The 13,845-nt window shown below is 66.6% G+C and overlaps 3 protein-coding genes across 3 annotated transcripts in view; 2 read left to right on the top strand and 1 right to left on the bottom strand.

Annotated features, from left to right (window-relative positions):
- EMIHUDRAFT_236958 (hypothetical protein) overlaps positions 1-2,035 on the top strand; it is a gene marked incomplete at both ends in the record, with an annotated part of 5,769 nt that extends 3,734 nt beyond the window's left edge. The window contains 3 exons of the mRNA XM_005778536.1: positions 356-634; positions 881-1,029; positions 2,002-2,035. Of these exons, the coding sequence (XP_005778593.1) occupies positions 356-634; positions 881-1,029; positions 2,002-2,035 (462 nt within the window). The remainder of the gene's footprint in view (positions 1-355; positions 635-880; positions 1,030-2,001) is intronic.
- A 2,046-nt stretch (positions 2,036-4,081) lies between these two features.
- Positions 4,082-6,523, bottom strand: EMIHUDRAFT_236957 (hypothetical protein; the record flags this gene model as incomplete). The annotated part of the gene is made up of 3 exons (XM_005778535.1): positions 4,082-4,150; positions 4,307-4,856; positions 6,291-6,523. 3 exons carry the CDS (start codon positions 6,521-6,523, stop codon positions 4,082-4,084), a joined length of 852 nt encoding a protein of 283 aa, XP_005778592.1.
- A 3,716-nt stretch (positions 6,524-10,239) lies between these two features.
- On the top strand, positions 10,240-10,816 carry EMIHUDRAFT_236956 (hypothetical protein; the record flags this gene model as incomplete). Its single annotated transcript, XM_005778534.1, has 2 exons — positions 10,240-10,587; positions 10,736-10,816. 2 exons carry the CDS (start codon positions 10,240-10,242, stop codon positions 10,814-10,816), a joined length of 429 nt encoding a protein of 142 aa, XP_005778591.1.
- Between the last annotated feature and the right edge of the window lie 3,029 nt (positions 10,817-13,845).

Genomic DNA, 13,845 nt, shown 5'->3' with positions numbered 1-13,845 from the left:
TCTTCCTAGTGGTGGACAAGCGGCAAGAGAAGCAGGAGCGGCCTCCACCGCGCAGCACACCCGGCGCCCAGAACGCCTCGCTCAGCACCTGCACGCGACCCACTCTCTGCTGCGCGCTCGCTGCGCCTTGCCGCCTGCTGGCAGCATCAGGAGCAGTCCGTTTGGCGCGCCCCGCGCTGTCCCTCACAGCGCGTCGGTCGCGCGAGGCGCTGCCGACGCATCGTGGCGGGCCGCTTGCACGCAGACACTGCTGCTCTGCCTTGTGCGGCGTTCTGCTGAGCACGCAGACACGGCCTCCTGCGAGCCTGCGCGGCGGTTCTCCGGCGCTCACCGGCGTCTGCGGCTCCCGCGTCAGGTGCTCGAGAATCCGGAGGTTTACGAGGCGCTCGATGACAAGCAGTACAACTTCGAGCTCCCCATTGAGATCGACGACTATGACGAGCTGCGCGAGTCCAAGCCGCCAGACAAGCGCACGCTGCCGCTCGCGCTGCTCAAGCGCGCGATGGCGGACATACCGCTGATAGAGCAGCTTGAGCGCGACCACCCGCGCATGGTGCGCCTCTTCAACCGCGGCTTGCTTCCCTTTGGGATCTGGGAGCAGCTGCTCGAGGCGGAGCGGATGATGGATGAGGAGGTGGCATTCGCACAGACTACTCACGCAGCACTCCGAGACCTGTCGAGAGACCAGCTTCCGAGCCGCTGTCCTCACGCCACACGCGTTGTCGCGCTGGAGGACAGCACCCCAGTCCGCCTCTGGCACACCGGGCTTACACCCACCACACACCCTAGGGCCACCGGACCCACCCACGACGCCCGCCCGCAGCAACGCCCGGCCACCCCGACCCGGCCACACCGACCCAGCCACCCGACCCGTCCGCAGGTGCACGAGGTGCAGGCGGAGGCGGAGAAGCTGCAGAAGGGGTGGGGGCAGGGCGTGTTTGGGCAGGCCTACCAGATGCTGCGCAAGGAGCGCGAGGAAGACGCGCGCGAGGCGCAGGAGCGCAAGGGCGCGGCGCAGCTGACGATCGAGTTTGAGCAGGCGCGCCCTCCCCTCCCCTCCCCTCCCATCGAGAAGAAGAAGTTGGAATAAGGCGCCACCATCACCTATCCCTTACACCCCCCCCTCCCCCCCCCCACATACCTCCCCCCCCGCGTCCCCCCCCCCCTCCACCCCCCCCCGCCCTCCCCCCCCCCCCACACCCAACCCCACCCCAGCCCCCCCCTCCACCCCGCTACCCCCCCGCTACCCCCCCCCCCTCCCCTCTACCCACCCCCCCCCCCCCCCCCCCCCCCCCCCCCCCCCCCCCCCCCCTCCCCCGCCCCCCCCCCCCCCACCCAACCCCCCCCCCCCCCCCCCCCCCGCCCCCCCCCCCTCCCCCCCCCCCCCTCTCCCCCGACCCCCCCCCCCCCCCCCACCCCCCCCCTACCTCCCCCTTTCCCCCCCCCCTTCCCCCCAGCCGCCCCCCCCCCCCCCCGCCCCCCCCCCCGCCCTCCCCCCCCCCCCCCCCCCCCACCACCGCCCCCCCCCCCCCCCCCCCCCACCCCCCCCCCCCCCCGCCCCCCCCCCCCCCCCCCCCCCCCCCCCCCCCCCCCCCCCCCCCCCCCCCCCCGCCCTGCAACCACCCCCCCCCCACTTCCCCCCCCCCCCCCCCCCCCCCCCCCCCCCACCGCCCCCCCCCCCCCCCCCCCCCCCCCCCCCCCCCCCCCCCCCCCCCCCCCCCCCCCCCACCCCCCCCACCCCCCCCCCCCCCCCCCCGTCCCCCCCCCCCCCCGCCCCCCCCCCCCCCCCCCCCTTCCCCCCCCCCCGCCCCACCCCCCCCCCCGGTCCCCCCCCCCCTTCTCCGCTGACTGCTTGCTGCTGCTGCTCGCTTTGTCCCAGGAGCCAGGTGCTTGTGTCTAATCGTAGTGGGGGCCCTGGCCCCCCTCTGTTTTCTGTTTTCTGTTTTTCAAAACGCCCGCCCGCCCGCCACCCCGAGGTGGCTCGGCCCCCCACTGACCCAGAGATCAAAAAACGTCGGCCATGCTCCTAGTATGAGAGGTCATCTGGCTACCGCGAGAGCGACCTAACTCGTCGACATCGTCCGATGATGGTGCCGCAAAGTCAGCCTTCGGAGGCTATCGTGGGTCGAGCCGGCAGTAGCCGTGACATGTGGTTCCACCACCCCTCGTAGGCTTTGCCTCTGACCGCCACCATTCCCAGGCTGCCTAATGGGAGCGAAAGGAAGGCTCGGCGAGCGTATAGAAGCGTGCTCGACCTCGTCGTGGCAACCTGTACGGCAGCGCTGGTAGGCGCGATGAGCGTCGTGCCACCTGACCCGAGACGGGTCGCAGGCGTCGTACCGAGCGCGTCGAGACCGTGTCCTGATGCGATCTGCACGGGTGAGTCACGTCGGCATCAAAGGAGCGACGTGCGACCTGTCAGAGCTTGATCTCCGATCTCAGCGGCGTCGAGTCGTCTCCGGCGGCGACAATTTGGTACATCTCCAGGACGCGCAGACAGAGGCAGCTGCGATCCCGCCGAGTGGACGGGGGCACTCCGCGCCACCTGCCGAGTGCCCCCGTACGATGGGTATCAGATACTCAGTGAGAGGAAGGCGGGAGATTGGATATGGTGCACTGCTATGAGAGGTGTGGCGGAGACGGTGACGGACGGCCGCATGGATGCCCATGGACGGCGCGATGACGGGGAACGGCACGAACGGCGGGAGCGGCATTGGCGGAGACGGCGGATGGCGGAGAGGAGGCAGACCCGGGGCTGTGTGTGGAAGGGGAACGGCTGCGGTTCGACCCTGGCTGACGCACCAACGTCGGCGAAAACTGGGATGTGCCCGTTGACGAGCTACCACCAAACTCGCCATAGCCTATGAGTTCAGTGTCTCTGTACGCGCCATCGTCGCCAGTCAGTTCACGCCACTGCTTCGAGCGAGCTTGAAAAGCGCCCAAGTCCATTCGCACCACCTGAGACAGACACGGGTGGAATGGCGAACCTGAGACAGCACAGTCACGCAGCGGGATGCTGAAGCAAGGCCATCGGGGAGGTGGCCGGTCCCGCTATGGATATGTAAGAGCCACTAATGCAATTGTTGGCCACCTTATGCACATCCATGCCCACGGTTCGTAGGACGTCGCATGCGCACGTCTTCTGCACCGATCGTTACAACCGACCTTCTGGCCGCTACGCACCACGCACCACGCATCTGTTTTATGTAAGCTTTGCCAGAGAGGCTCTCTCGGGGCGCTACGCACGGTGTATTACGCACACGTCTTACGCAGTGGGATCGTAAATCGGGGCTGGGTGGGCCTATGACCGACGCATTACGCACATGCACTACGCTCTCGACCGTGAACGGCGGCGGAGAGGGGGTTACGTCTCATGTATTACGCACACGTCTGATGCATCGCTCGCCATGGGTGTCCGGGGGGAGCTTACGTCCCACGTATTACGCACACGCACGACGGATATGACTGAGAAGTGGCGGCCAGCAAGGGCTACGCCTCATGTATTACGCATACGTCTGATGCATCGCTCGCCATGGGTGTCGGGGGGAGCTTACGTCCCACGTATTACGCACACGCACGACGGATTTGACTGAGAAGTGGCGGCCAGCAAGGGTTACGCCTCACGTATTACGCATACGTCTGACGCATCCGCCCACCTAACCACTAACCCCTAACCCCTAACCCCTAACCCCTAACCCCTAACCCCTAACCCCTAACCCCTAACCCCTAACCCCTAACCCCTAACCCCTAACCACCTACCCCCCCCTAACCCTAACCCCTAACCCTAACTTCGCGCTGCCGCTAGGGAGCTGCCATAAATTGGCGCTGCCGCTAGGGCTGCCATAAGCTGGCTAGGATTGTATGTGCGCTGGTAACAACAGACTCGGGCATAGCCCTCGACAGCCACCCCCTAACCCCCCCACCCCCCCCTTTATGTACGCGCACTCTGGCGCTGCCGCTAGGGCTGCCATAAGTTGGCGCTGCCGCTAGTGCTCCAAGTGCTAGGGCTGCTGCATAATCATGAGCCTGTCTCCAAACACCTCTCCGACGCGCTCGACTATAGTCCAAATTGGACGATGGACTATATGTCGGGTTGGCGGCCATTTCGCATTTGCTCAGGCGTCAGAATGCTGAGCTCGTACACTGGCAGCTCCGCAGAGGTCGAGGACGGCGGCGGCGGCAGCGGCGGCGCAGTGAGATCGCTGGCTAGCGTGTCCTTGCCCGCCTCCCTGCGGGCATAGAAGAGCGCCGCCTCCTCGGCGGTGGCGAAGCAGCCGAGGGTGACCATCTTGCCACCAGTCCTCACCTCCAGATTGTACTTCTTGCTGCCTCGCTGCTTCGGGCAGTGGCGGACGCCTTTGTAGCCGGTGTTGCTGCTGCTACTGGCGGTGAGGGCGAGGCCCTCCCTCTCCACCTGCCGTATCGCCTCGGCGCCAGCAGGAGTGGCAGCGGGGCGGGGCTGCAGCAGCTTGGCGGCGTCGGCGCGGCCGTACTCTGACCGAGCGTAAGCGGTGGCCGCCTCATCGGCGGTGTTGAAGTAGCCGAGGTGGACATGCTTGCCGCCATCTCTCACATCCGCCTTGAACTTCTTTTTGCCGCGGATGTAGGACACGTTCTTGTAGCCAGTCGTGCTGTTCTTGGCGATGGCTGGGATCAGCATAACGCCCTCTGACGACGCGGTCCGAGGCGGGGCCATCATGCAGCGGACGCACGTAGAATTTCGCGAGTTTAACAATTGGGATTCGATTAGCAAGGCAGCGCGGGAGCCTGAAATCATTGGCCAGGCAATCGTCTCGCGGGCGTTTTGGCGAGTGCAGAAACATAATGCGTATACGTAGTACGTCAGCGCCTCCAGGCTGTGGCGCCAGGAGGGGGTACGTATGCGGATACATGATACGTCATGCGTAACGCGGTCGTCGATGGGCCTGAATTGGTAAAATTATGCTGCGTAAGTGCGGGGCAGGGCCAACATTGAAGTATTCTGTGCTGTTTTCGAAGGAAAATATGCGCTGTGAGCAGGTCCGGGGTGAGGGCCGGCCTTCATATCTGCTGTATTTTGATAACTGCGCCTGTCTACGCACCAGGTTACGCACCCGAAACCAGAGCATAAGGCGATGCGTATTCATTTTGTGGGTTGGGCATATCCATAGCGGGACCGGCCACGATTGGGCCATCGATTCGGAAGGCCGTTGCTCACGCTGAACGGTGGGAACGGAAATCACTGTGAGGGGACGGCGTACGCCGGCGTTTTCGCCTTTGAAAACTGAACAGTTTTTTTACCTTACCTTGTTACACTATACGGCTACGTTAAGAGAGTCGCCAAGAGACAGAGGGCCAGTTAGTTCTTTAACCCCTCAGCGAGGCCACGCCAAAAAAGAGGCGCGCCGTCACCATCGGAGCCACTGCCTCCCACGCATTCGTACCCAAGCCGTACCGCTCGACCGAGCTGAGGGCGTTGTAGCCGACATCCTGTCCGCCCACCGCATACAGCCTGCCGTCGAGCACCGCCGCGCCGTGAATAAACCGCTCCTCCGCCATCGGCGCCACCGCCTCCCACGCGTTCGTCGCCGGGTCGTACCGCTCCACCGAGCTGAGGTGGCCGTTGCCCGCGCTGCCACCCACAGCGTACAGCTTGCCGTCGAGCACCGCCACGGCGTGAGCCTCCCGCGCTGTCGTCATCGGCGCCACCGCCTCCCACGCGTTCGTCGCCGGGTCGTACCGCTCCACCGAGCTGAGGGAGCCACCGGCGTTGAAGCCTCCCACGGCGTACAGCTTGCCGTCGAGCACCGCCACACCGTGTGACTCTCGCTCCGTCGCCATCGGCGCCACCGCCTCCCACGCGTTCGTCGCGGGATCGTACCGCTCGACCGAGCTGAGGATGCCGTCGTCTTCGTTCTCGCCTCCCACGGCGTACAGCTTGCCGTCGAGTACCGCCACGGCGTGATCCTCGCGTGGCGTTGTCATCGGCGCCACCTCCTCCCACACATCCGTAGCAAAGTCGTACCGCTCCACCATTGGAAGTTGCGACGTCCTCCTCGTCGTCCTCGCCATCGTATACCACAACTTGGCCGCCCGACGCGTAGAGCTTGCCATCGAGCACCGCCATGCCGGCATTTCGTGCCGTCGGCATTGGCGCGACAGCCTCCCCCTCCCACTCATTCGTTGACGGGTCGTACCGCTCCACCGAGCTGAGGAGCTCACCAGCGTCGTTGCGGCCGCCGAACACGGCCAGGCGCGGCCTCTCGCGCTTCTTCAGCGTCTCCTTCCAGCCGCGGCGCCACGCGCGGCACGTCGCCTTGGCGGCGTGCGCCTTGGTCGGCAGCTGGGCGAGGATGTGCGGGGCGAGGTCCGGCGAGAGGAGGACCTCGGAGACGATCCACTCGGGCTGCTCCACGAGCCGAGCGGCGTGCTCCTCCGCCACGCGCAGCGCGGCGTCGCTCGCGCCCGCCTGCGCCTCGATGATGGCGCACAGTTGCTCTGGCGAGAGGCCCGCGACGCGCGCGCCGATGCGGTGGGAGGCCATGATGGGTGGCTATCGGGGTACCGTAGAGCGGGCGGCGCCCGCGAGATTTTTCTTTCTCCTTGGTTTTCTTTTCTTAGACTTTTACCGGCGACACTCAATAAGACCCCAACCCCCTTACTTGAGCTCGACGAGGTACTCTCTCATCGGCAGGTCATCGTACCCGTTGACGCCGCCGTGGGCAAAGGCCCGCGCCGTCGGGGATGTCGAACCAGCTCACGTCGCCATCCTCGTTGACCGAGTCGAAGAGGCTGGGCGAGCCGTCGTGGTGCGAGCCTGTCCACAGCTACATGCGTGAAGCAGACGCCATTCCCTGACTAGGCCGGCCGCGCCGTCGGTGCTGCGGGCGCCGAGCAGCCGCCCCTTGGCAACGTATACAAAGGCGTAGTCGAGGACGTGGTGGTGGGGCTCTCCCGCGTCTCCGCCGCCGGGCGGCAGATAAAAATCCCACGCGCGGCAGTACTCATTCTCAAAGAGCAAGTCCGTGAACTTCGAGTCAAAACTCTCACTCAGTCACCGCGCTGGAGCTTTACTACTCGCTCATCCTCCGCTGCCCACCTTGCTTCCTACTCGTCCAAATCGCTGTCCTCTCCGCCGCTGTTGTCCTCTCCGTCAGAGGAAGCAGGCGTGGGCGGCCGGCTCGCCCACGCCTCGATCTTCTTGGGCAGCAGCTGGTTCGACAAGTCCTCTCCGTGGCCTAGGCAGCCGTACTCGCCCTCGCCCCAGGTGAACACAGCGTTTTCGGCGGCGAGGGCGAGGCTGTGGTTGCTTCCCGCCGACACGGTGATGACATGCTGGCCAGCAAAGGCCTCGATCTTCTTGGGCAGCAGCTCACCATATTCGTCGCCGTGGCCCAGCTTGCCTCGCCCTCCATAGCCCCAGCTCCAGGCGGCGCCGTCGGCAGTGGTGGCGAGGCTGTGGCTGGCTGCTGCCGAGACAGCGACGACGCGCTGGCCAGCAAAGGCCTCGATCTTCTTGGGCAGCAGCTGACGCTGCTGGTCGCCGTGGCCCAGCTTGCCTAAGCCTCCAAAGCCCCAGCTCCAAACGACGCCGTCGGCAGAAATGGCGAGGCTGTGCGCGTCTCCAGCCGACACAGCGACGACGCGCTGGCCAGCAAAGGCCTCGACCTCCTTGGGCAGCAGCTGGGCCTGCACGTCGCCGTGGCCCAGCTTGCCAAAGCTTCCTGAGCCCCAGCTCCAGACGGCGCCGTCGGCGGTGATAGCGAGGTTGTGGCTGCCTCCTGCCGACACAGCGACGACACGCTGGCCAACCAAGGACTCTACCATCTTCGGCAGCAGCTGGTTCTCGAAGTTGCCGTGGCCGAGGCTGCCAAAGTTTCCAAAGCCGCAGCTCCAGACACTGCCGTCGGCGGCGAGGGCGAGGCTGTGGCCGCTTCCCGCCGACACGGCGACGACGCGCTGGGCAGACAAGGCCTCGACCTTCTTCGGCTGCCACTGGTTCTGATTGTCGCCGTGGCCCAACCGGCCATGGGCTCCCCAGCCCCAGCTCCAGACACTGCCGTCGGCGGCGAGGGTGAGGTTGTGCGCGGCGCCAGCTGCCACGCTCACGGCACGCTCACCCAGCGTCGGGAGGCGAGTCGGCGTTGTCATTCGCGTCACGCCCTCGCCGTGACCGAGGAGCCCTGATGAGTTTACCAAGTCGACTCGCTCTGAGCCGCACGACGAGAGCCGCCCCTCGCCGTCGATGAAGATGCTGTGCGTATAGCCTGCTGCCAACCTCGCCGGCGGGTTGGACTCCCACAGCAACGCCGAACAGCACAGCCACCGCACGGCACAGCCCTCGCCCTCTGGCTGCGCCGGCAGCTCGAAGCCGCGCTCTTGCGCCCACAAGCGGATGGCCTCCACCGCGAGCGAGGCGTGAAAGAGGAGCGAGACGGCCGCGACGCGAGCGATGTCGACGGGGTCGCAGCGAGAGAGGGCGCGCAAGAGGAGGTCCGTTGGGAGGTCGAGGAGGCGGGCGGGCGGCGGCGTGTCGGGCGAGGGGGCGGCGGTGGAGGCGGTGGAGGCGGAGGCGAGGCGGCACGAGCGGCGGCGCGGCGGGGTGGACATCGCGAGAAAAAGTGCTCCAAAAAGAATTTCACAACGAAAGGCTCTCGCACACGCACGATTCACACGACAGACAAGGCGCAGACGACGGCTTCCTTAGAAGCCATCGTCCTCGCCACAAGAGCCGGCGTCCGAAATCCCCTCCTCCGACACCCGCCCCACCCCACCCCACCCCGGACCCCTCCCCCAAAGCCCCACCCCGTCCCGACCCACCCCGCCCTCCCCGCCGGACCCTCCCCAAAGCCGCAATCGACTCCGCCCCCCTCCCGATCCCCCCATCTGCGCGTGCGCTCGCCACCCGCGCCGCCGTCTCCCCCATGCGCACTTGCGCCAGCAGCCGTCCCGCCTGGCGCCTCGCCCGCCGCCCGCCGCCTCGCCCGGTCCTCACGCCCGCCCGCTCGACCGCCGCCTCCGCTGGCGTCCTGACAGCTGCCCCGCCCGCCACCTGATCCTGGATTGCACTCACCTGGGAATAAAAGAACGGAGTGCCGGCCACGCCCGAGACGAGCTCGGGCGATTTACCTCCAAAAAGAATTTCACAACCAAAGGCTCTCGCACACGCACGATTCACACGACAGACAAGGCGCAGACGACGGCTTCCTTAGAAGCCATCGTCCTCGCCACAAGAGCCGGCGTCCGAAATCCCCTCCTCCGACACCCGCCCCACCCCACCCCACCCCGGACCCCTCCCCAAAGCCCCACCCCGTCCCGACCCACCCCGCCCTCCCCGCCGGACCCTCCCCAAAGCCGCAATCGACTCCGCCCCCCCCCATGATCATTCTGCGCGAGCGCTCGCCACCCGCGCCGCCGTCTCCCCCATGCGCACTTGCGCCAGCAGCCATCCCGCCTGGCGCCTCGCCCGCCGCCGCCGCCTCGCCCGGTCCTCACGCCCGCCCGCTCGACCGCCGCCTCCGCTGGCGTCCTGACAGCCGCCCCGCCCGCCACCTGATCCTGGATTGCACTGCTCACCTGGGAATAAAAGAACGGAGTGCCGGCCACGCCCGAGACGAGCTCGGGCGATTTACCTCCGACAGTCGCGTGAACGTGTACATCTCCAAGACCAGAAGGCGGGCCAGAACTGCCAGCCGACAGCACCGTGCGCCCAAGTCCCTCCTCCGCCGGCGGCGTGGAATCCGATGTGTCAACAGACACAGCGGGTCCACCTCCGCCAGGAACAACTGCGGCCCGCGCCTCGCGGGCGCCGCTCTCCGCCTCTGGGGTGCGCGTGCCACTGCAGCCCTCGCCGCCAGTCACCGCCCCCTCGCCGCCCTCAGCAGCAGCGCTCGTACCAGCACCGCTGCTCCCCGGCTCCATTTTGGCGAGAAAAAGAAATCATCGAGGTGCCTTCCAAACATGTCATTACGTCAGCACATCCAGGAACCCGGCGCGCGAACTCTCACTCAGTCACCGCGCTGGAGCTTTACTACTCGCTCATCCTCTGAGGGAGGGTGTAGAGGATGTAGAGCGCTGTAGAGCTGTAGAGATGTAGAGCGCTCTGGAGCGCTGTAGAGCGCTGTAGAGCTGTAGAGCTCTACATCCGCCGCGGGACGAACTGCGTGCGTTGTAGAGCGATGTAGAGGCGCTCTACAACGTGAAATCTCTACAACAAACTCTACATCAAAAGCGGCGAACGAGGCACGGTCGCTCTCCGACATGAGGCGCGTTGCACTCGCCAGTGCTGCCCTGGCCTTCTGTCTGCCCGCCCAATGGGTGGGAGGTACCTCTGCTGCTGTGGCATGCCTCACGGCTGCGACTGGCCGGCGCCTCGGCGCGTCAGCTCGGCTCGGCGTAGCGATAGTGGCCAGCGCAACTCGCCTGGACTCAACGCTCAGCCAGGAGCTCCCGCACGCGCGCGCTGGCGCGAGTCATGGCGCAGACAACGCGTCTGAATGCTCGCCTCGCCTCGCGCAAATGCGACCGTCCTCGCAGCCGACAGTCCACCACCTGAAGCACAGCGACGAATGCGGCACCGGCGACGCATGGCAGGCTGGTGATGACGCAGTTATGGGGTGTTGTGTGCCGTCAGAGTGACTCTCTGTGTATCAGTGATAGTCAAGGCCGTCCATTAGAGCTCCAGCAAGCTCGGAGACACCCCATTAGTGCGACTCGACCTCTTTGAGTCACTGCCTTCCCGGCGGGTTGGCTGTAGAGCCTCTACAACAAACTCTACAACAAAATCGCGCTCTACATCGCTCTACAACGCACGCAGTTCGTCCCGTGCCCGATGTAGAGCTCTACAGCTCTACAGCGCTCCAGAGCGCTCTACATCTCTACAGCTCTACAGCGCTCTACACTCTACATCCTCTACACCCTCCCTCAGCTCATCCTCCGCTGCCCGCCTTGCTTACTCGTCCCAATCGCTGTCCTCTCCGTCGCTGTTGTCCTCTCCGTCAGAGGAAGCAGGCGTGGGCGGCCGGCTCGCCCACGCCTCGATCTTCTTGGGCAGCAGCTGGTCCGACAAATCCTCTCCGTGGCCTACTCGAGTAGGCAGCGGACGCTCGGCATCGGTCGGGTTACGGGCTAGAGTGTGTGTCTAGAGAGCCCTAGCCCCGGGGGTGCGCGGTCGCAGGGCCATAACACGGGTAGGTAGGTAGGTAGAAAGGTGAAGAACAGCTAGGCTCGGACTGGACACCAAAGCGCTATGTGTCTCCGCAGCAACTCTTGCTTTGCTGACGATCGCCGACGCCAGCAACGTGACCCGGGCCAATGAGCCGCGCCTCACTCGTCAACGGCATGGATGAGCGCGACCGTCAGCGCCTCCGGTCCCTCGCACGAACCGTAGCGCGGCTCGCCTTTGGAGAGCAGTCCGTCAACAGGAAGTGCTTCGACGCCCACCTTGCAGCGATGTGGGTCGAGGAGTGCGATAGCACTCGCAGCCGACTTGAGGGGGTGGCGGACCGGTGGTGGGCCACGGTGGTCGCCGCTGCGAGCAGCGAGGCCGCGGGCTCAGTCCCTGCCACTGCGTTTCTGCGGGCGGTCGACGAGTGCATTGGAGGGAGCGACGCGGAGCGAGCAGAGGCGCTGTGGCGGACGCTCGGGCCGGGCGAGCCGGCCACCCGTGCGAACGTGCCTCGCCTCCTGGCGGCCGCCTTTGGGCTGGACGGCGCTCTACATCAGTAGTCATCTGATTCGACAGCGCGGAACACTCTAGGCCGCCGCCTTCGAGCTGGACGACGGCGGCGGAGGCGACCCGCCGTCAGACAGCGCACCTCGCCCCCTCCCGCCCGCCTTCGTGCACGCGGCGGTCTCGGTCGGCGCCGGAGGCTCTTGCCTCCGCCGAGGGTGCGGTGCTCGTCAGCTGGTTTAGGGGACTGATGTGGCATTCCTGAGCCGGTTAGGGGGCTCGTTTAGCCGGTGGAGCGCGCGGTACCTGCCTCGCCTCTCCAGCGTTGTGGCGCGGCGAGAGGTGCTAGATGGTCCGGTGCATCCCCCACCCTCCACAGCCCTCGAGACGACAGTACGGCCTCTCGGCCCCTGTGGTGGCACGGTGCTCTCCTCCCAGCTCAGAGCCTCTTAGCTGCGAGTAGCACGCCGTCAGCTGTCGACTTCCTAGGCGCGCGGTGGTCCATTGCCTCGCCCCTCTAGGGGAGGCTGCATAGCGGTTCAGTCATCATCAATCGTCAACAGGCGCGTGGTGCACTGGTTCGCCTCGGCCCACGCGGTGGCAGTCACCCGCGAGGCCGCCGCTGCAGCCGAGAGCTGCCGCTCATGCCGCCCGCGTGTGGCCAGGTGGCGGTAGCGCGCGAGGCGGCCGAGGCGCGGGAGCGGGAGCAGGGCGGGGGGTCTCCGAGCCTGACGCAGTTGCTCTCGCTGGCGCCGGAGACGCTTCGCGCTTGGCTGCGCTCCTCTTTGGCCGTCCGAGGTGGGGCGGAGGCGGAGGAGGCGGCGGAGGCATCGGCGGCGAGGGCGGCGGCGGCGGAGGCGGCGGCTGAGGCGGAGGCGGAGGAGGAGGAGGAGGAGGCGGAGGAGGCGGAGGAGGAGGAAGGGATTGCAACCGAGGCGGGCGGGGAGGCGGAGGGAGAGGCGGCTGCGGCGGCGGCGAGCAACTTGCTTCTGCGCGCGCGGTGACGGCGGTGGAGCCTCGCGGAGCCTTCTCGGACCCTTCCCGCAGGCGGAGCAGGTGGTTCTGAGCCGCGAGTGGCGGTGGCTGGTCTCGCTGTCCCTCGACATGCCTCGGCCGAGCTCCGGCTCCGGCTGGCGCCCTCCTCTTCTCGAGCAGCTGCCGCCGCCTCGCTGCGCTCCCCCTCTCTTCACAGCTCCGGCCGTGAACAGGTCGCTCCTCTTCTCGAGCAGCTGCCACGGCCGGTCGCTGCACACGCTCGCTGAGCGGGTGCGAGATTGCCCGAGATTAGCCGAGATTGCCCGAGATTGCCCGAGATTGGCCGAGATTACAGCACACGCTCGCCGAGAAGGCGCGCAGCTCTGCCGCGCAGGTTAGGGTTGGGTTAGGGGTAGGGGTAGGGGTAGGGGAAGGGGTAGGGGTAGGGGAAGGGTAAGGGGTAGGGGTAGGGGAAGGGTAAGGGCTAGGGGTAGGGGTAGGGGAAGGGTTAGGGTAAGGGTAAGGGTTAGGGTCAGACTGCGCAGCTCTGCCGCGGCGCCGTCTGGAACGTCTTTGGAGCTGGCAAGGCACCTCCCTGGAGCTATGCCGGTAGGTGCACTTGTACCGCGGCGGAGTCGTTGTTGTGGTGCGGGAGGCGTCTGGGGCTCTGCACGCCGGCTTCGCAGCGTCGGGCCTGCTCGCCCCTCGCGATTGCCTCCGAGATCACCCGAGATCACCCGGGAGCACCCGAGAGCCCCCGAGAGCACCCGAGATTACCTCAGAGGACCCGAGAGTACCCGAGAGTACCCGAGATCACCCGAGAGCACCCGAGATTACCTCAGAGGACCCGAGAGGACCCGAGAGGACCCGAGAGGAGCCGAGAGGACCCGAGATTACCCGAGAGGACCCGAGGTGACAGGCCTGCTCGCCCCTCGCGATGCCTCCGGCGCTCACGGCGTCTACTTTGGGGACAGCCGTTGCTGCTTGCTCAACCTCACGCCCGCACTGCAGCCGCTGAGGTCCCGGGCTTCCGCAGCGGTCGCGGCGGGGAGCGGCGCGTCCGAAGTCCGCGGCTGCGGCCGCAGTGGCAGTTCTCCGACGCCGGGTCGTCTCTTCGTCTACTTCACGTACTGTTTGTCCCCCGTATGACTTTAGCGTCAGGATTTCGCTCCTGAAAATTCAATTTCTCCTATACCTCTGTCTGTATCTTGTTCATATCT

Source organism: Emiliania huxleyi, assembly GCF_000372725.1.
Source record: "Emiliania huxleyi CCMP1516 unplaced genomic scaffold EMIHUscaffold_243, whole genome shotgun sequence".
Classification (NCBI taxonomy): Eukaryota; Haptophyta; order Isochrysidales; family Noelaerhabdaceae; genus Emiliania; species Emiliania huxleyi.
Note: the sequence above shows the minus strand (reverse complement) of the source record. Positions and strands in the feature narration are given on the sequence as shown.